This window comes from Cyprinodon tularosa, unplaced genomic scaffold (genome assembly GCF_016077235.1).
Source record: "Cyprinodon tularosa strain WSP-4 unplaced genomic scaffold, ASM1607723v1 ctg31, whole genome shotgun sequence".
Taxonomy (NCBI): domain Eukaryota; kingdom Metazoa; phylum Chordata; class Actinopteri; order Cyprinodontiformes; family Cyprinodontidae; genus Cyprinodon; species Cyprinodon tularosa.
Window position 1 is genome coordinate 1,159,369 of NW_024039019.1, and position 22,953 is coordinate 1,182,321.

The following is a 22,953-nucleotide window of genomic DNA, read 5'->3' on the forward strand; positions in this document are numbered from 1 at the left end:
TATTCATGTGTATTGGGCTTTATCTAAAATAACTTTCCTCTAATCTAAATGAACATTCCAGATGTGTATATAAATATATTTATATATATATATATATACATATATATATATATACATATATATATATATATATATGTATATATATATATATGTATATATATATATATATATACATATATATATATATACATATATATATATGTATATATATATATGTATATATATATATATATATACATATATATATATATACATATATATATATATATATATACATATACATATACATATATATATATATACATATACATATATATATATATATATATATATATATATATATATATATATATATATATATATATATATATATATATATATATATATATATTTTATTATTTTTTATTTTTTTTGGTTTTTTTTTTTGGTTTTTTTTTTTGCATCCTGAAGTAGTTTGTGCTGGCAAAAAATGCAATTTAGGAAATCTATATTTACAGTTCTGACTAGTAGGAATGAAGTTATAACCAGGAAGAATCCTATTTTAATGATCAACAAATAACTGAGAAGACAGTGCTTCTAATAAATGGTAAACGGCCTTCCATATTTATATCCAGGGCACTTTACTGGGAGAAACTATTAAAGAGGGGAGAGTCCCTTCTGTGTTGAGATTACTTTGAGATTCCCCCTGAATGGGAAAAATATGTCTGGTTTTCCTGCTTATTCTTTTACCCTTTGAGTTGAGACAAGCAGAAGGCAACAGGCTTGTCTTGTTTGAATAATAACCAGGAACAAGCAAATCTCCCCTCATCTTTCAAAGCAGCTTTTAAGGTTTTGGTTAGAAAAAACTCATCAAGTTTCATCTGAACACACCACTGGACTAAAACGGGTTCTCCATCGGAAAATAGGTCATTGGCATATGATCTATGGAACAACATTTAGAGAAAAGTAAACTATATCTTATGGTGAAATACTGTAAAGGCTTTAAATCAGGAAATTGTAGATTTATCATATGTTCTCTATTCCTGACATGATTTTCTGATACTGAACTCATCAAGGCTTCTCTGACTTTATCAGATGTTCTAAGCAAACCTCTGCTAAATGCTAATTTTAACATGGAGAAAAACACTTACCAGTTGAAGTCATTAAAATCATTCTGAGAAACCAACCAAAAATAGGCCCACAGGAGAAGCAGGAGGAAAGAACTGCTCAAGATGATGAACCATGCACATTCCCACTGTGAAGAAAAACAAATGAAAATTTGATGACCCTTGATTTGCAACTTGGGTCTAATTCAGATTCAGTGTCTCTGGCATCTTTTAAGGTTTTTTGTTTTTCAGATGATGAATCTGAATGTTGCAGAGGTTTTTGTCTACAGTAGCAGTAGGTTTTATTCAGCAGCCCCTGAACAGGAAACAGGACAAAAAGGATTTGATTACTATGAACACTCAGAAGTACAGTACATTAAAAATCTGCATGTGACCTCGTGCAATGTTTGTGCTATCAAACCCATGCTATTGTCTGTACCTACAGTATAAGATAATGTAACGAAGCAATAATCAATCTAAATTCTACAGGAAGTTCTCAGGTAAGTGGAGCTACTCCAAAGTACTTTCAGCACTTTGCATTAAACTAGTATATCTATTGAACAGGCTAAATAAGTAACACTAAAATGTTAAATAATGTTATACAACAAAGTTAATGCTACCGGGTTAGTTTACGACTTTAGTTTACATTCAAGAACCAGTTCCTTCAGAATAAGTTTCGCCTTCTACATGCAGGTTAGCTATCGTATATTCAGTTCTAAAAGTATGTCAAAAAAAATAATGTAGTGAAAAGAATCCACTGTTATTTCAACCCAAATTTTGTTGTTACAAGATGCAAATTAGGACTCATTTTTATGTCACAGAATAATCGCTTCATTTCATCCAATTTCAAAATCAAAATGTATTCAATAAAAGTCAGCCATTTGATTTTTTGTTTTTTGAAAACACACACAAAAAAAGCATCAGAATCATTTTGACCAAAAAGTAGTAGATAAACAAATCGCTGGTTTCAAACCAATTCCTGGACTTTCCGATCTACCTTTCCCAGATCGTTCATTCCTGGGAAACAGGTTCCCTTTGGTAAAAATAATTGTGAAGTTCAAAATCTTGTTGAACGGGAGACCGGCTGACCCCAGAGAGAAAGATCTGTTAAATATCACTGAGGCTATAGAAGAAGACATTCATTCTCATTTTGAATGCTGAAGACATTAACAGAGTTTGACCCCACTGGGGGAGGTGGGTGGGTTAAACATCGACACATAGATGCTTAGACAGTTCTCATATTCTTAGTTTATATATCAACACTTCCCGGCTTAGAAACAGTAATTAGGCTAATTTATGGCAAATCTGCTGGTTCTTTGTGATCCAGGCAGACATGCAGCAGCAGGAGCTGTTGCAGCACAACACATCATTAACACAGCTGGATGTCTGGAACCTGTTTAAATCACTTCAATGCCGCACTAAATTTACTGCAACCTTTATAGAGAACATTAGTCCCTGCTGTAACTGAGGCTTAATGAGGAAGACCTTCAGGAATTCACCACACAACACAAATACGATCAGCCTCTAAAGGTTTAGATTCAGGCTGTTGAAATAATATTTAAAACATCAGAGAAAACTTAAGCTGAGCCATGAGATTATGACAAGAGAAATGTGAATTACATTTGTTGGAGTAGGAGTACTAGTTTACAGTGGTGGCTAGTGGAGTTTTCTTCGTTTTTCTTGTGAAATAGATGTTCACAAAAAAACAATCAAATATATACTACTAATAATTGAGCTTTATTGATCTCACATTGGAGAAATCTACCTCTGCATTTAACCCATATCCTTGGGGAGCAGTGGGCTGCCATTGTGTGGCGCCCGGGGAGCAGTGTGGGGTTAAAGGTCTTTGCTCAGGAACCCAGAGTGGAAGCTGTGGGATTCGAACCGCGTACTTGCAATCTTCTCAGAGCACAAATGCACTGCTCTAACCTCTAGGCCAACACTCCAGTATACTCTATTGAACGCTGACAACAAAAAAATATTACAAAAACACTTTATAAAGCAAAACTTAATTTCATGTACAGGTTTACTTTTTGTACATACATCTAGCCCATCTGAGGCTTTGTGAAGGCAAATCTGTGTTTTGCATGGCTCAATATTGTGTCACAAACCTAAAAAAAAGAATGTACCACTTTAATAATGGAGAAGCTATTAGTCAGCATTATATATTTTTTTTAATATATAAGAACTATTTATTTTCTGACAGGAATATTTTTTTCTAATTTATTTGATTTTAGCTGTGTGCAAGACAGTGAATGAGGTAATGGGTCGGTTACAGTACAGACACTACAGAAAGGTTATACAACGAGTTTGCTTTAAAAATGGGATCATTTTAACCCAAAGATAAGAGCAGTGAAAGCAAATGTTCTTTGTTCAAGTCCTGGCAAGGTGTTCTTTGGCCAAATGAAGTGCCTAAACGCAGGTGTGTATATAAATATATATATATATTAGTGCTGTCAAAATTATCGCGTTATTATCGCGTTAACGCGAGGCCATTTTAACGGCGATAATTTTTTTAACGTGAGATTAACGCTATGTGGTTTTATGGTACAATTTTCCAAGTACATCCCGCTGCAGCCTGCGGGAAGGCGGGGCTATTTTCCCCCAGTCTATGCATTTCTCATAGGCTTCGAGAGCGGAGCTTCTCAAGGAAAAAAGACGCTCATACACTGGGTGACGCTAGTGCCTTTTCTTTAAGCCCCACCACCAACAAACAAGTTGAGTGTCTGGTAACTAGTAGCAACCTGAAATACGCTGAGAAAACAGATTACTGAGGTGAAATGGAATCTGCTACGGCACTATTGCTGTCTGTGTACGCAACAGGTCGGTATCGTGTGTGTGTGTCTGTGTGTGGGTGGGTGTGTCTGTGTGTGGGTGGGTGGGTGTGTGTGTGTGTGTGTGTGTGTGTGTGTGGGTGGGTGGGTGTGTCTGTGAGTGGGTGTGTGTGTGTGTTCTCATTTTTGTTAAGAGGCTGAAAAGTAACTTTCTAGAGCATAGACTACCTCCATCTAGTAGAGGTGGGCGGATCGATCCCAGGATCGATACTATCGATACCAACGCTGGTATTTATATTGAACAATATTCGTTTAACAAGATCGATACTTTTTATCCTCTCTCGCGCGCGCTGACTGCTGCGGAGTCACCAGTTTCCCCATATGTGTAACAGCACTTTGCTCCCCCTCCCCTCTCCTACAGTCACATGGCTCAGCGGCGCCAGCCAATCAGCGCGCAGGCTTAGCTTGGCCTGCCCACTCAGCACTACGTCACACAGACAACCGCGCTGCCGGTTGCTGGGTGAGTGCTCACTCAGACTTGGATGGAGAGAGAGACCAAAGACCCGCCTCCAGCCTCAGACAGACATCTTTGACCCAAGCGTTTCAGTCCTCCAGAGAATATCCAGGTAGATAACAGTGGTCATCGTCTGCAGCACTTCATTATACATCATATATTACTCAGAAAGTGTAGTTAAGACCTTGAAAAAACCCAGTACATTTATCCCATTAAAAATTGTTAGCTAAAATAAGCTAACATTAGATAATCTCTTATTTATTCCACGATTGAGAACTTTATAGAAAAAAAGCAACAGGCAAGTGCAGCTTAAATGTAAAAAGTATCGGTATCGATATCGGCGATACTGACCCAGTATTTACTTGGTATCGGATCGATTAAAAAATCCCGGTATCGCCCACCTCTACCATCTAGTGATGTCGGTCTATTGATTTTGATGTATTGATTGAAAATTGTTCATTATTACCTTGGTTAATTGACATCTAATGTTAACTGTACTACATTTTATAGCAGTAGGGTAAAATGCTTGTCTTTGTTCAAAAGACTGTATTAACTGTAAAGACTGTCTTTTACATCAGCCTGTTTTCATGGCCTTTTTTTTGGCTACATATTTGTTATTTTTTGCTACATCCCTCCCCATCTTCTTGCCATATGTTTCTATGGCATAAATCAGTGTCTGTGACCTGTTTTCATTTAAAAAAAAGAACATTGGCACAAACCTAGCCTGTATGTATTTTTTGTATGTCATCGAGAGTATTTAAATGATTTTCAATCAAAAAAAAAATTTGCGATTAAAATGCGATTAATCGCGAGTTAACTCAGTCATTGATGCGAATAATCGCGATTAAAAAAATTTAATCGATTGACAGCACTAATATATATATATATATATATATATATATATATATATATATATATATATATATATATATATATATATATAAATATATACAGTACTCGAGTTGTGGGGTGATGGCCTCCCCTCACATACCATCTCCTGTAACATTCCATCACTAAATGTGTACATTTCCATTATATATTAACAGCAAACTCTATTGGCAATAATATTGCCCTTTCAACATTTGGCAGGCTGTGTGCTTACGAGTAGCCTGACCAATTTACTGTGGCCCAGAGGGCACACATGCAATTTGATTTTCGACCTCAGTGGCGCAACTAGTGGAGCAGGTGACGGTATTCTGAACCAAGCGGCAAAGACAACGCTATTTGAGGGACTTAATTTTTAAGAAGGCAAAAACTAACACTTCAGCTCAAGTCAAGAGTCTGAAGACATTACCTTTACAAGCTTACCATTTTGTTGTCAAATTTGTAGAAGTCCTAATCAATCTCCGGACATAGCGATAGCATGGAAAACTAGGCAAACTAGTTTGAAGCGCAAACATTTTTCTGAACATTCAAAATCTGCATTTTGGTTGTGAATCGAACATAAATTAATCTGTAGGCTGCTGCTGTTTTGCTAGGTGACGGCCAGAATCAAGAAGATGTTGGTGAGACAAGTTCGAGCTGTGGCTGAGAGCAGTGGAGGAAACCTCGAGGAGAGAATAGAACATTTGAAAAATGCATTTTAATTAAGCAAATTAAGACACATGTTAAGAATATTATCTTGAAGGAACTGCCAAATGTGATGTAAATGTCTGACCAACGGTCATAAATGAATTGAATGTTGACCTCTGACTGCGTGGTCTCTCGTGTTACTTGCAGAAAGCCTGTCGTCTGATCAATGGTATATTGCTTAATTGGACGGAACTGTTAGAATAGTTTTAACTCATTCATTGCCAGCATGTAGTCTAGCTTACTTTAAATTAGCCAATAGGAGCAATACTAATTTTCTGATAAACAGTCTATTTTATCAAATAAATACTCTAAATGAATAGTTGAAAGGTGAGTAAAATTATTAGGTTTTATATAGGCTTATTTCATTTTCAGGCTAATTTGAATATATGTTAATTTGTAAGCAATTTTTTTTTCAGATTTTGAAAAACTGTTTCAGCTGTTTCTATTTAATTAGTTCAATTTAAATTAAAAAAAAAAATATTTGACTTGAAAGGATTCAGGTATTCATTTGCAATGTTTTGTGAGGTCTTGTTCCAAATCTAAATGTATTCATTTCAAAAAGATTTTCCTAAGTAAAATCAAATGACCCCAGTGGGAAATATGTTTTGTCCCTATAGGGCAGTGACAGACAGCCATGCCAATCATGCCAGATTGCAGTTCTACTGTAAGGTGCCTTGGTCAAGGTCAATGACCGACGTACCTGAGATGTAACAACTATGCCATGCATACTGCTTTAGGTTAATAGACTATTTTAATTAGGCTATGTATGCTTTCAAAAAAGAAATTCCACCATCCCCCTTCTTTTTTTTTTTTACAACTCGACTAATGTATATATGGTGATTTTCCCTTATTAGGGATTAACAAAGTATCCCTCTATCTATAGTTGACTTTAGAAAGCTTCTAAAAAATCATGACATAACACTATCATTTTGTCCTCCTCACAGTTTTAAAATGGAATTAAATATATCTGATATCTGTCCACCTTCTCCTGCAAAAAATAATATATATCTTTACAGATTTTTTTTTCGCACCAGTTTTTTGTTATTCTGATGTTCACGAATACAAGATTGTGCATTATACTCTTACCTTGGAGCTCTCGTCTTGGGAACGCTGGTAGCGTTTCCAGCGGCAACCATAGATCCCAGTAACCAAAGACAGAAAGACCTGCTTCTCATAGACCTGTAACGGTTGGTGTTTCACCATGCTCCTTCAGCCTCAACGCGCCACCAGTCTGTTAACATCCCACTCAGAGCTGGGAACCCTGAAGAAGGCAAGAAGGTTTTAGTGAAGCCTTCAAAAACATCCTTGTTGCTCAACAACTAATTACACTTTCCCCTAGATGCCGTGTCATGTCTTGTTGCTGAGATATGGACACCTTTTTGACCCAACAATGTAAATATGTTTACATAGTTTAGCCTTGTTTGGTGTGACGACACTTCTAATAATAAATCAACAAGCTACTTACTGGTGACTCTTGTCTAGGACAGACATAATGATATGGTTTGTGTTTAGCCAACACTGAGTCAGCCTAAGGCAATCTGCAGACCGTAAAACACAGAAATCAGCAGGTTGGCAATCAAAAGAAAAAAGCTCACTGGGTTCATGACAGCTGCCTTTATATTTACTGGTTTCTGAATTATTTTGGGCATATATAGTAATATTGGTCCTGAGCCACTCTATAGAAGAGCAAGAGATCTCTGCTCTCTTCTCAGAATTATGCAGAGTGTTCTTAAAAAGAAAATGGGGTTTTCAGGGTTTAAACATTATGTTAATGTGTAAGTTTGACATCTCCTTTCATTCGGACGAAACCTGTTTATGATTTCCAGACAGATTAATCAGCTTAAATAGTGTGATTTATATTGGCTTAATTCAAAAACAAGCCGCTAAAGACACAGAGGTGTATAATATGTTTAATCTTATTTAATCCAAACTCAGCTTAGATCACTCCAATTCAATCATACAGATTTTATCCCATTCATCTGGACTCTTTCACAAATATAACACCACGTTGTCAGTTTTAAATGATAATTTAATGTTAAGTATTAAACCATTTTCTATCCCCCATAACACTCACCAATTCAATTTAGTTTTTAACATTGCAGCAATACCTCAACCCGAGGAAGGAACATTTTCTGATAGTCAGATAGTCAGTCTTTGGTGTGAATGTGGATTTATTTTATTTTCAGAAGATGGTGGCAGCTTTATTCTAGAAACGCTTAATCCAAAATAAATGTAACCTATGGGAGAGAAGAAAGAAAGAAAGAAAGAAAGAAAGAAAGAAAGAAAGAAAGAAAGAAAGAAAGAAAGAAAGAAAGAAAGAAAGAAAGAAAGAAAGAAAGAAAGAAAGAAAGAAAGAGACACATTTTTAATTTTAATAATCTCCATCTAAACATTTCCTAAATAAAAAAAACGTTTCTGTCTAGAAAATCTACCAGATTCCATCAATTTCTTATCCTTAAGGAGCAAAAACAGCAGAAACTCCTTTAGTCGCTTCACCTAAAAGAGAAATGCAATTCCAATCTTTTGGGGCAATTTTTGGAGCTGATATTGTTTTCTCATCTTCATTTACATGATAAAACTATGCCGTAACACTTTCTACACATGTCCAGATTTAAAGATCTGCCCCTTAATGTATTATTTTACCTCTAGAACAAACCCATAAATAGCTTGTGATATTCATTGTTCTAACTTGGAAACTGAGTGAACACAAATTAAACTTCTATCTTCCTTTTTAATATCAATTTTCTTTTTTTGAAATCTACTTTAAAGAGGAGACAATTGATAGATTTCTTTAATCATAATATGAGAAGGGCTTTTTGATGTATGAAATTTATCTAATCTCGCCCAAAATCTAGATCTTCCTCATTGATATTGTTGAAAATCTGCTGGAACGAGTAGCCACTTCCTTTCCTGATATGGGCCACTTTCCAGGTTTACCAACAAGCTTTAAACACCAAAATGCTCCTTTGTCCTTATCTCTAACGGGACAGTTGAGCTAAATCTGTCTCTGACTGAATTATTGGACTCCTTCTCTAGAGAAGATGTGGCGGTGTTTACATTTCTGTTGCCAGCATGGGCCCTAAGAAGAATTAATTTAAAACAAGGCTTTATTTTTTGTCAACTCTATAAAGCTTCAAACTCAATGCTATTTCTGTCATTCGGAATTCAAAATCGCTTCCTGGATGGGAAGCAAAATGTTTTCAAACTTGGAAAAATAGTCCAGTGGATTATTTTTTGTTTAACTTTTTTGGAATGACTGTGACCTGGATGACTGACAGTCTTCACCAGCATATTACATCAATACAGAAGGGAAAACTTGGTGTGTTGACAAAACCTTAAAGTATAGAATAGTAGAAAACATGACCAGAGGGACTAAAGATGCATTTGAGTGTTTAACAGTTTAAATATTTGTGGAAAAGTCAAAAAATGTAATTGTTAGTTGTACTGTACATACTGAGCTACTGGTTCCAACTTGGAAATATTTAGAGAATGGTTTGAACAAACAAACACAATTACTTCCCAGAAGGTTTTCTTCATCTGTGGGGACTTTAATATATATCTACTTAACTCAAATAATCATAAACCTACTAAAGAATTCATTAACACCACATACAGTTTGAGCCTTTTTCCCAAAATCACTAGACCCAACAGGATCACACTTCACAGTGTCACATTGATAGTATAGTCACAAAATCTTACTTATATCTTCTATTTAAAAATAAGGATAAAAGTAATCCACACTTTAAAAAAGTAACAACAGAGGAATAACTAAATTCTTTCAAAGAGGACTTATTAAAACATAACTGGGAGTCTGTTTTGCAAGAAGATAATGTCGATATAGCATTATGACAATTTTCTGAATATCTTTTTAAGTATTTTATGATAAAAACTGTCCATTAATAATGTTCTCTCATAAAAACAAATACTCAGAAGCTTCATAGATCACAAAGGGTTTATAAAAATGCCTGCAAAAAAAAAGAGAAAAAACTATAGTGAGAATTCATAAGGAGGTAGAGAACAAATTTCCTGCTATTCTGCGAATAGTTTAACAGGATTATTACAGTAAATTATTAGATAGAAATAAAGATAATATCAAAGGGATTTAGAATATATGGAATAATTTTATTGAGAAATTTCTGCAGTTTTTTGTAAATAACAATAACAACTTTGAGAATATTAATGACGTTGTTCATAATCTCAGTAAATATTTTGTGACTGTGGGACCCAAACTGGCAGAAAAACTCCCAGATCCTACAATAACTGGAGCTCTGAATGAAACATTAATCAGCAGAAATCGTTGTTCAATGTATATCATTGCTGTGAGAGAAAGGGAAATTACAGATATTGTCAATAAATGTAATAACAAGAGATCAACTGACTGTGATGACATTAATATGACTGTTATTAAGAAGGTAATTGATGAATTTTTTATAGGCCTGTTTCACTACTTCCACAGTTTTCCAAAATTTTGGAAAAATTATTTGTGGATAGATTAGATTAAACAGAAACTGCTTTAAGGAAGTCAGTAAGGATTTAGATCACAAAGATATACAGCAACGGCCGTCATTGAATTGATAGAAGAAGTCACTTAACTGACTTAGGTGAGTCACTTAGATAAAAAGAAATCTGCAGTTGGTGTATTTATTGATCACAAGAAGGCTTTTGACACAATAAATCACGAAATATTGATAAAAAAAAATTAGATCATTATGGCATCCAGGGAGTAATACTACTCTGGATGAAATATTATCTAAGCAACAGGCAACAATTTGCGCAAACGGGTGACTGCCAGTCATCGTGCTCGTAAATTGTTTGTGATGTCCCCCAGGGGTCAGTATTGGGGCCAAAATGATTTATTCTTTATATTAATGACATCTGCAAAGTTTCTAGAATGCCTAAATTTGATTTGTTTGCAGACATTACTAACATCATTTGTACAGATGGTAATTTGGATCAGCTTATGGCTGATATCAATCTTGAGTTATGTCGAGTTAAGACAAGTTTGATATTAACAAACTATCATTATCAGGCTTGCAGCGGTGACTTAACACCTGATGAAGACCCTCGAACAGTTGGTCTTTCACCATCTACCCCTCCTGGTGAAGACTTCATCAGATCCACTGCAGTTTGCCTACCATCCTGGGATTGGGGCAGATGATGCGATTATCTTCCTGGCTCACCTAGAGAAACCTGAAAGCACTGTGAGGACCATGTTCTCCCACAGAGAACAGTCTTGCACCATCCCTCTACACTGCAGACTTCCTTATCAATTCCCATCTCTGACACTTCTAGAAGTTCTCTGGCGATTCTGCCATAGTTGGCCTCATCACAGGTATCGACGACTCAGAATTCAGACAGTGGACCCAGAACTTTGTGGTCTGGTGCCAGCAGAACCACCTTCTAATTAATGCAGGGAAAACCAAGGAGCTAGTGGTGGACTTTCGCAGAAGCAGATCCATTCCACTGACACCGTTGAACATAGTGGACTCTTATAAGTACCTAGGTGTTCATTTGAATAGCAAACTGGACTGGACTCACAACACTTAGCCACTGTATAAGAAAGCAGAGCAGACTCTTCCTGCTGAGGAGACTGAGGTCTTTTGGAGTGCAGGGGATGCTTCTAAAGACCTTCTATGACTCTGTTGTTGCATCAGCCATCTTCTATGGAGCTGTATGTTGGAGCGGTGGTTATCTGTAGCTGAGAGAAAGCAACTGTATAAGCTGATCAGGAAGGCCAGCTCTGTGATTGGACGCCCTCTGAACTCAGTGCAAGAGGTGAGAAACAAAAGGATCCTAACTAAATTAATATCTCTGTTGGATGTTTTCCACCCCATGCATGATGCTGTTTCAGAACTGGAGAGCTCCTTCAGTGACAGACTGCTGCACCCTAAATGCACCAGGGAGCGTTATCACAGATCCTTCCTCCCAGCAGCTGTAAGACTCTATAACCACCACTGTTCCCAACAACCTCAATAAGTTGCTACATTAATGCGGTTTTGCAAAGTTTCTTTTAACTTTTAGTTCTTTATTATAATTGTATTCTTATACATTTATCTAAGGTCCTTAATTGGCTGACCATTTGTTTTCTATAATCTTTTTGCTGTTGAAAACACCAGAATTTCCCCTTCGATGACAATAAAGATATTTTCTTTTCTATTCTAAATTTGGATAAAACTAAGTTTATGTTGTCTGAAAACCTCAAAAGTAAAACAAATTTATGTATCCTAATAGATAATGTGACAGTAGACATTGTATAGATATTGTCTATAATCAATATCCTTTTTTCATAATTAGTATAAAATTTTTTAGTTTTAAAGCCTGGTGGAGCTTGGAAAAATAAAATAATCAAATCATATCTAAGTTGTATCTTGGAAGTTGTTATGAATATAAGTAATTGTATCAGATGTGCAGATGATGTTGCATCATATCGATCATAGACTTATCAATTAAATGTAAATCGGAATGTGAAAGACCTTTTGATGTTTGCAAACATCTTATCATCATCCAAACAAATTGATAAAAAAATTTTATCTTGCTAAATCGGTTTATTTACACCAATATTCTTCATTTAATAGTTGCTTATTAAATTATGTTTTATAAAGAAAACTGTCATCTGATTAGATGGAGAAGTTAATACACATCAGAATAATCTCATTTTACAAAAGAAGAGCAGATAAATAAAATTACAAACCTTTCCAAAGCTTTAGCTCTATAATACATCATGTCTCAATGAAAAAGGACAATTAAAACTTAGATAAACACTAGATAAACTCATCTTTTGGATTCTGGATTTATGATCTGTTCAGGTCCTGCTGCAGTAGAGCATCCCAAAACCATTTCGCTTCCAATGTTCTCCAAACATTGAGCTAATATTCAAAAGATGTCCAGGTGTCTGTCTCACTTATAAAAAATTGCTTAGTATTTATAGTAAAACTGCCTGTACTTGCTCTCAATCTGCAGGTTTGCTAGTGGTACCTAGAAGGGAGGCAGATCTTTTAGTTATCAGGCTCTTCCGCTGTGGAACCAATAACAGTTTCAGTCCGTGAGGCAGAAACTCTGTCTACTTTTAAGGGTAGGCCTAAAACTTTCCTTTTTGATAAAGCTTAGAGTTAGAGTGGCTCAGGTTATCCAGTACCATCTCTATAGTTATGCTGCTATAGGCTTAGACTGCCGGAGGACATAGGGACCCCTTTTCCATCTGGTCTGTTCCTGTTTGGCTGTGACTCCTTCCTGTAGAGAAATATCAACTGTGCTGCTGCCATCAACACCTTTGTTTCTATATGTTGGCGCTTGGCCTGTTTTTCAGTGTAGTCCTGTTTCTCTGACTGTGACTAACTGAATGTGCTCTCTTTCATCCTGTGAAAAATAGCAACAAGGTGTGATCACTTTGGTGTTGAAGTCATTGCTTTCTTGCAGCAGGTATTAATAATAACTCCTGCTTAAGCTGGACAAGACTGCTTTTCATTAGTGACTCTATATCTACACAAAGGAAACAGTGGGAGCCTTCAAGCAGGAAACAAAGGCAATGAGATTACCAGCTGCCAAGGTGATCATATGCTCACAGGACAAGAGAAAACCTTTCCAAGTTAAGGTGCAGATTTGCATGCAATGAATCCTACCACCAAAGCAGCTCATGTGCAGCCAGAGACTCAGACAAATACAGGCTTTGATGATAATGTCATTCTTGCAATACTGGTTGATAATGTCTTCAAATAAAGTTTGCATTTAGTATTTGTTGAGCAAAGGAAATAATTTAAATGGATTATCTTCCACAGACCTGCTGGTAGAAGACGACACACTGCAAATCTTTAACAATGAATTAAAATGAGTTTCTACAAAATGTAAATGTAGAGAAAGGATGAGTTTAAAAAAAAAGGTTGCCTCAGGTCACCTGGTAATATTGAAACTGATAAACTTTAAAGTGTGAGTTCTGCATTTAGTTACTTTGGTTTATCTGATGGATAAGTTTTCACCTTCTGTCCCTCTCCTTTTTAATTTATTTTAGTTTTTTCTAAGGTAGCTGTTTGTTCATAAAAAGGCAAAATAAACTGGTTTCTCCACCACATGTTAAATTAAGTCAACAGTTATTACTGCAGATTAACAATCTTGCTTGGACAATATATGAATTACACTAAGGCTGTGTTTAATATTATAATTATAACTTAAGAAACAAAGTTAAACTGCAGGAGGACATATCAGTCAACCTAAGCTCAGAATGATCCCTCTCCAGGCCAAGGCACAGATTATATGAAGATAATCCAATAAAGTGCGCACAAACACTCACCTTGTCTCCTTCAGCTCTTTGGGGCTGAACAACTAGAAACTCTGCATTTATTCCCAAAGACCTTTACATCTCTCTCCGCACACAAAAGATCAGAAAGGAGGATGGAGCAGAACCAGCGGTCCAGATATGTCTTCAGAACAACCGGCAGAACCAGAACCTGTTGCTGTGCAGCAGGAGTTACCAAAGTGGACTCCCTACCTGAGCTTGCATGGTTGGGCTGTGTTTATAATCCGTGTGTGACATGGTGTGGGAGGAGTTCAGAATTACACTGTAAAAAGAAGCTCCCAGCCTCAGCATAGACTGAAGGACAGAGGCTCTCCACCCAGGCCGGCATTACTATTGGACAAATGTTAAAACTGAGAGTAAAATGGAGAAAAATATGCAGTATAGCAATGCATGATATATCAGCATTTATATAATTTCTATAAGTTAAACTGGCTCCATATGAATAAGGATTAGAACAAGCAATATTTCATGTAGTTGTTATTTTTGATTTATAATGGGAAGGAGATCAGTTATGTGGTATTTGGTCATGTGACAGTTATGGAGATGAAGTTTAGGATTATGGGGGTTGAAATACACTATATTGCCAAAAGTATTTGCTCACCTGCCTTGACTCACATATGAGCTTAAGTGACATCCCGTTCCTAATCCATAGGGTTCAATATGACGTCGGTCCACCCTTTGCAGCTAGAACAGCTTCAACTCTTCTGGGAAGGCTGTCCACAAGGTTTAGGAGTGTGTTTATGGGAATTTTTGACCATTCTTCCAGAAGCGCATTTGTGAGGTCGCACACTGATGTTGGACGAGAAGGCCTGGCTCTCAGTCTCCGCTCTAATTCATCCCAAAGGTGTTCTATCGGGTTGAGGTCAGGACTCTGTGCAGGCCAGTCAAGTTCATCCACACCAGACTCTGTCATCCATGTCTTTATGGACCTTGCTTTGTGCACTGGTGCACAGTCATGTTGGAAGAGGAAGGGGCCAGCTCCAAACTGTTCCCACAAAGTTGGGAGCATGGAATTGTCCAAAATGTCTTGGTATGCTGAAGCATTCAGAGTTCCTTTCACTGGAACTAAGGGGCCAAGCCCAGCTCCTGAAAAACAACCCCACACCATAATCCCCCCTCCACCAAACTTTACACTTGGCACAATGCAGTCAGACAAGTACCGTTCTCCTGGCAACCGCCAAACCCAGACCCGTCCATCAGATTGCCAGATGGAGAAGCGCGATTCGTCACTCCAGAGAACGCGTCTCCACTGCTCTAGAGTCCAGTGGCGGCGTGCTTTACACCACCGCATCCGACGCTTTGCATTGCACTTGGTGATGTATGGCTTGGATGCAGCTGCTCGACCATGGAAACCCATTCCATGAAGCTCTCTGCGCACTGTTCTTGAGCTAATCTGAAGGCCACATGAAGTTTGGAGGTCTGTAGTGATTGACTCTGCAGAAAGTTGGCGACCTCTTCGCACTATGCGCGTCAGCATCCGCTGACCCCGCTCCGTCAGTTTACGTGGCCTACCACTTCGTGGCTGAGTTGCTGTCGTTCCCAAACACTTCCATTTTCTTATAATACAGCTGACAGTTGACTGTGGAATATTTAGGAGCGAGGAAATTTCACGACTGGATTTGTTGCACAGGTGGCATCCTATCACAGTTCCACGCTGGAATTCACTGAGCTCCTGAGAGCGACCCATTCTTTCACAAATGTTTGTAAAAACAGTCTGCATGCCTAGGTGCTTGAATTTATACACCTGTGGCCATGGAAGTGATTGGAACACCTGATTCCAATAATTTGGATGGGTGAGCAAATACTTTTGGCAATATAGTGTATCAGTAGTCTGTTTGGTTTTCATGGTGACGAAGGGTAAGGGAATTTAAAATATTTGGTATGTATTATTTCATTTGGATTGGAAATGCAAAGCAGTGCAATGCAAAAATTTATGAATAACTTATTTTATGGAGCAGGGATTCTTGGATCCTTTCATCCATCCATCCATTTTCTTCCACCTTATACGGTGCCGGGTCGCGGAGGCAGCAATCTATCTGACTGGACAAAAAACTACCCTTCTGAAATGTTTTTTGTTTTTATTATTTTTTTAGTCTTTGGCCCAGAATATTATTTATGAATTTAAAATTCTATCAAACCCAAAGTCTATATTGTTGTAATTTTGCTCCATAAGACTTGTAGCTCCGCATCCATTCATGATGCCCTGGTGAAGGGCCAGTACAGGTAACTGACCTGAAAATACGTAAAATATTCTAAAAAAAACTATTTTCCCAGATCTAAACAGGAGAATAAAATGATCCATCAGTGGAATGAGAGGTTTTAAACCTTAAAAAAAGATTATTATATATTATGCACTTGAAATTAAATGGTGTGGGTATGGTGGACTAGAATGCTACTCTAGCTCCCTGAGCAAAGACCCTTAACCCCACACTTCTTTCCAGGTACCGCACAATGGCAGTCCACTCCTCCCCAAGGGGATGGGTTAAATGCAGAGGTTGAATTTCACCAGTGTGAGACAATAAAAGGATTTACATGAACATTTTGTAAATCTTGGATCATATGCAAATTGTCAAATATACCCAATAAATTTTAAGATATTCTGGATTCTTCTGCTTTATATTGGTGGATTTGAAATGGTTATTTATTCAAGTGACACCAACTCAATTCTGTTCAGTTTATTTCTATAGCGCCAATTTACATCATTGCATTTCAGATCTCTTTAAGGAGACAATTCAACCAGATCATCCAGTCAGATTTATTCAAAGTTTTCTATCTTTGGAAAACCAATTCATTGCATCGACTCATTGACTCTTCAGCAACTCTTCCCTCACACCAGGCAGGCATGTAGCGACAGTTGAGTGGGAAACTCCCTTTGAACAGGAAGAAACCTCCAGCAGACCCAGAACCAGGCTCAGTGTGAGCGGCCATCTGCTGAGGCGACTGGGGTTCTAGGTGACAGAAGCAGACATAGAAAAAGAAGCAGAGATACAAAAGGCAACTGTCAACCAGCTCCACAGGACTACACTGACTGTGTACTCACGAATGTGGCATTGCTGCTAGGGCTGGGTGATATGGCTAAAAAATAAAATCTAGATTTTTTAGACATCTTGGATGATTACAATTTAATTTGATTTTAAGTGAAGTGTTAAAAACTACATGCATGTATTTTAAAATAGTTTGACTTTATTCAAAAATATATTGTGCAAAGAAACAAATAGTTAGCCAACAATAAATGTATTGTAAAAAAAAATGTAAACTTAAGTATTCATAACATAAATCTTGTGCAAGTAACACAAATGTTCACCCAACAATAATTGTACTGATTTTTTTTTTATCAGTAAAAAATGTACACCTTTATATTCAATACAAGTGCGAGAAAAAAGCTTAATTTGCTGATATACACTCACCGGCCATTTTATTAGGTACACCTGTCCAACTGCTCGTTAACACTTAATTTCTAAGCAGCCAATCACATGGCGGCAACTCAGTGCATTTAGGCATGTAGACATGGTCAAGACAATCTCCTGCAGTTCAAACCGAGCATCAGTATGGGGAAGAAAGGTGATTTGAGTGACTTTGAACGTGGCATGATTGTTAGTGCCAGAAGGGCTGGTCTGAGTATTTCAGAAACTGCTGATCTACTGGGATTTTCACGCACAACCACCTCTAGGGTTTACTGAGAATGGTCCGAAAAAGAAAAAACATCCAGTGAGCGGCAGTTCTGTGGGCGGAAATGCCTTGTTGATGCCAGAGGTCAGAGGAGAATGGCCAGACTGGTTCGAGCTGATAGAAGGGCAACAGTGACTCAAATAACCACCCATTACAACCAAGGTGGGCAGAAGAGCATCTCTGAACGCACAGTAAGTCGAACTTTGAGGCAGATGGGCTACAGCAGCAGAAGACCACACCGGGTGCCACTCCTTTCAGCTAAGAACAGGAAACTGAGGCTACAATTTGCACAAGCTCATCGAAATTGGACAATAGAAGATTGGAAAAACGTTGCCTGGTCTGATGAATCTCGATTTCTGCTGCGACATTCGGATGGTAGGGTCAGAATTTGGCGTCTACAACATGAAAGCATGGATCCATCCTGCCTTGTATCAACGGTTCAGGCTGGTGGTGGTGGTGTTATGGTGTGGGGAATGTTTTCTTGGCACTCTTTGGGCCCCTTGGTACAAATTGAGCATCGTGGCAACGCCACAGCCTACCTGAGTATTGTTGCTGACCATGTCCATCCCTGTATGACCACAATGTACCCAACTTCTGATGGCTACTTTCAGCAGGATAATGCGCCATGTCATAAAGCTGGAATCATCTCAGACTGGTTTCTTGAACATGACAATGAGTTCACTGTACTCAAATGGCCTTCACAGTCACCAGATCTCAATCCAATAGAGCATCTTTGGGATGTGGTGGAACGGGAGATTTGCATCATGGATGTGCAGCCGACAAATCTGCGGCAACTGTGTGATGCCATCATGTCAAAATGGACCAAACTCCCTGAGGAATGCTTCCAGCACCTTGTTGAGTCTATGCAACCAAGAATTGAGGCAGTTCTGAAGGCAAAAGGGGGTCCAACCCGTTACTAGCATGGGGTACCTAATAAAGTGGCCGGTGAGTGTATATATCTTATCAAACAGTCAATGACTTGTATTGATCTTCTGGCAAGTAGGTGGTTTGTAAGCAGCAGCTGTTGGGAGCCCAGTTCATGTTGATATAATGCAGTTAAAGTCATGAATGGCTGAAAAGATCAACTGGACCAAAGGTCTGTAGTAGTTGCAAATAACAAAGCCCAGTCCAACTTTTTTGGTGAGAGGAACCTCAGCAAAGTATTTGCGACTCGGCGGGTCATATTTTGGATCACACACTTTTAGCATGTGTAGAAAGCCGGGCATATCTACAGTGTCAATGGGCACCATGTCCATCCCTATATGAACAGCTACAGCGTCGGTCATCTGCTTCCACACTACACCTATCGGTCGGCAACGCTTTAGAAAATGAGGTGGCCAGGGTTTGTGGTCTTTTCATGTCGTGGTCGTGTTTGTCTTTGCCCGTGCTACCAACGCTGCACTCCAAAAGCAGTGAGCGCTGCTCCCATTCTGTGGGGGGCTTTTGCAGGACATGCTGAAACAAGTAAGTTGCACACTACTGTAGTCTGCTCCACATTGGCCTTGTCATAGCTGAACTACTTCCACATAATCGACGAAACATGAGTCCCTTTTGTTGGTACCAACTCTTCAGATTGAGCAGCGTGAGTAAACAGTGCAGCATGCCATCAGGTGGAAGGAGGAAAGAGGCGGTGGAAGCAAACGTGCAAGTAAAAATTGCAGAAGAAGAGACTTCCACAATTTATTGATTTAGCAAATTTTCATATCGTGGCCTTTTAAAAACATTAATTAATCTTATTAATTTGATTTATCCCCAGCTCTAATTGCTACCTTTGGACTGAGGAAAATTATTAAACGTCGTAACAGACGCTGTTGGCTGCTCCATGAGACGTATAAGGCGCCCCTTTTCCAACCTGAGCACCGGCCCCCCTAAAATTTGTGCACACCACTGCTAGAGATGAAATGAGCAGTAATTGGAAAGTAAGCAGAGTTAGACAGATGAATGAAAGGAATAATTAAGCCAGCAATAAGAGCCAAGTTCCTGAAAAATATTTAACCTTTGGAACTTGTTGCCAGTTTACAGGAGAATTTTAAATTCACGTTTCTGATTAGACATTGGTGACAGTAAAAAGTTTTTACTTCATATGCAGAAGATAGAAATAAAACACTCAGTGTTTATCCAAGAACACAATGCACTGCTTTCCTCCTCTGGCCTCTGTATTGTTCAGAAGAAATCCATCTCAGTGTCATAAGATAGACCAAAGCCAAAGAGGTGGAGCAGATGAGTAACATCCAGTAAGCTATCTATTCCAGGCTCAGTAGTAGTAGATTAACTGTTGGCTTGGGATAATTACGGCAGATCTCTTTAATCCCAAACAATTGAGCTGTGGCCGTGAAGGTCTTTTAACTTTCAGTAGCTTTTAGTGTTTTAACTTAAACATATAATATAACTGAGCACAGACCGAAATTAGAGCAACTTCATCCATCAGCTATAACTGATTTTAAAAATCTATTTACGATTGGTCGTTTTTTTTATTTCTAGTAAGGTATTTGTCGACCTCTATTGGCTCTTTAAAGTCAGTACATTAAGAACAGAAATAATGCTGAAGAGTTTTCTTTCCTCTGATGAGTTTTAATTGGAGATATTTGGACAACTCAGAAAAATAAATGTAAAAAATATGATTAAATAGAAAATAATCATCTAACATGAAGTATACATTATGAATAAGAATTACTTTAGTGTAAGGTCATTTCCTAATATCAAAATGTGATTTGTGTCTCTGTGGCCTAAATAAACAGCAAGCAAGTCAGCAGCTCTTTATCAAATTTTCCAATCTGAGAGCCTTACATCAGAATCTACTGTAACTCAAAGGGACTTTTTTCGTCCAAAAAAGTTGGAAACTGTAATAAGGGCACTATTTGGGCGCTTAAAGGATGTTAACTCAGCAACTTCCTTAAATTTATATACACAAACTTTCCAATCTGTCATTATCTGGGGAAAAGTTTATGGATGCCTCTGAAAGAATTTCAAACAAATAATAATGAAAAAAACAAACAAAACAAAAATCCTTAAGCACCTAAGTCCAGAGCCATTGAGAAAAATAGGATAGATTTCCTATTTCCACTGCTCTGCTCAAGTCGCCCCATTAAAACAGTTTTAACAGGTTTTGTGCACACATCTGTCAAAGGTTTTTACAGTAACCTCACTCTTTCTGAAGTGGATAGCAGTGCATGATTGAAATTAGAATAGCTGAGATGCATATAGAGAATGTTGAGCACGTACTGTAACTGAAGGAACAGCACAGTCAGGAAAATCTGGCGATATTGCAGCTATATCTGATTGGTAGTATTCAAATAAAAAATACCTTTTGTATTTTTCCCAATCTTGTTCCGCCCTAATATTTGGCTTTACTTAATTGGGACTAAACATTGCTTCAAGTTTGGCTATTTGATATCAGGTATACAGCTCAACATTCTTAAGAGCTTGAAATACCTTTTATCCTTTCGCGTCCAACTCTAAACATTTGGAATGTGGGAACTTTTCTATTGTTATCCAGGGATCTCACACATTTTGTTATGAATATGGCCAATAGGTGACCCTATTATTTTTTCTTTCAAAGAGAGATTGGTCTGTGTTAACATCACCACAGGTACAGAAAACCAATAAACCTGCTCTTTTCATTAATGTCCACTAGATGACAGCCTGACCCAGTTGTGCCTTACCGTGCCTCAGTTAGACTTAGACAACTTTTATTGTCATTTTGTATACACAGACTGTATACAAAACGACATTTTGTTTTGTAAGGCTCTCATGACATTTCCATTCCTTAAAGTTCTGCAGTGATCAAACACTGTGGGGGAAAAAACATGGGGCAAAAAAGCAACATCCAGAAATGTTTCATAGGGGTTCCCAGATGGGGCCACTAAAAACCTTGGGGTGGGACACTGAAACTCAAAGTTATAATTTCATGGTTTTAATCTAGTATTGTGGTAAACCTGCGTGTAGAGATCATAAAGACTTAAGTAAACACCTACTCATATTTTGGTGTATTGTGTGATATTTAATGATACATCGGTGGCTGTGCATAATGGGATGAAACGCAAAACTGATGCTACTACAATTTACACCGATGAGTGGGGGGCCAGTGTGGTGGCCAAAGCATTGCACAGGGTTGCCATGGCCACCCCTTGATACAGAGTCTCTGACGGGATTTTGATTTTTTTTAACAGGTAAACTGTCAGATGGTGGAGTAGAAGTTGTTTCGGTATCTGCTGGCTCTGTATTGAATGCTGCAAAGCCTCTTCCCAGAGGGCAGCAGCAGGGAGAACAGTCCATGTTGGGGGTGTGAGGGGTCATTGATGATGTTACAGGCTCAGGACACGCAGCGCTGGGATGAAATGTCTTTTGTGGAGGGATGAGGAGCTCCGACGAGCCTTCCTGCTGTTCACTCCACTCTTCTCACCTTCTTCCAGTCTGAGGCGCTGAAGCCTCCACACCGCACAGTGAGACAGCTGGTCAGAACGCTCTCTATGGTGCTTCTCTAGAAAGTGGTGAGGATGGGTGGGGGCAGGTGGGCTCTCCTCATCCTCTGCAGGAAGTACATGTGCTTTTGTTCCCTTTTGACCAGTGAGGTGGTGTTTAAAGACCAGAGGTTTTCTGTGATGTGCACCCCCAGGAATTTGGTGCTGCTGACCACCTCAGTTCAGCTCTGGAGTTGAGCAGTGGAGCGTAGTTAGGACGGTTCTTCCTGAAGTCAACGATGATGTCCTTTGGCTTCTTCACATTCATATATATATATATATATATATATATATATATATATATATATATATATATATATATATATATATATATATATATATATATATATAAATATATAGTAGCATTTCATCAGTTCCAAGTTTTCTGCTCTAGTCCATCTATGTCTTGTTCCAGTAGCCAATTTGTCATCAAGTTGCCCTGGTTCCCTTTCAACTGACGCGGACCTTGTTAACCCGGGCGACGTCCGAGCCGGTATGGCTCTTGTATTTGCGGTTTCACTCATGCCTGAGGTAGGCCACTAATCACTAAGGACCTTGCCTAAGGGTCCACCTGGATGTCCATGCCGGA

At 38.1% G+C, this 22,953-nt stretch overlaps 1 protein-coding gene across 2 annotated transcripts in view; it reads right to left on the bottom strand.

The window, feature by feature from the left end:
- Positions 1 to 14,444, bottom strand: part of gdpd5a (glycerophosphodiester phosphodiesterase domain containing 5a) — a 33,427-nt gene extending 18,983 nt beyond the window's left edge. For both annotated transcript variants that reach the window (XM_038292174.1, XM_038292173.1), the window contains exons 1-3: positions 14,230 to 14,444; positions 7,032 to 7,206; positions 1,131 to 1,234 (exon numbers count right to left, since the gene is read on the bottom strand). In XM_038292174.1, coding sequence (XP_038148102.1) covers positions 1,131 to 1,234; positions 7,032 to 7,148 — 221 coding nt within the window. In that variant the 5' untranslated portion in view covers positions 7,149 to 7,206; positions 14,230 to 14,444. The remainder of the gene's footprint in view (positions 1 to 1,130; positions 1,235 to 7,031; positions 7,207 to 14,229) is intronic.
- Positions 14,445 to 22,953: the final 8,509 nt, after the last annotated feature.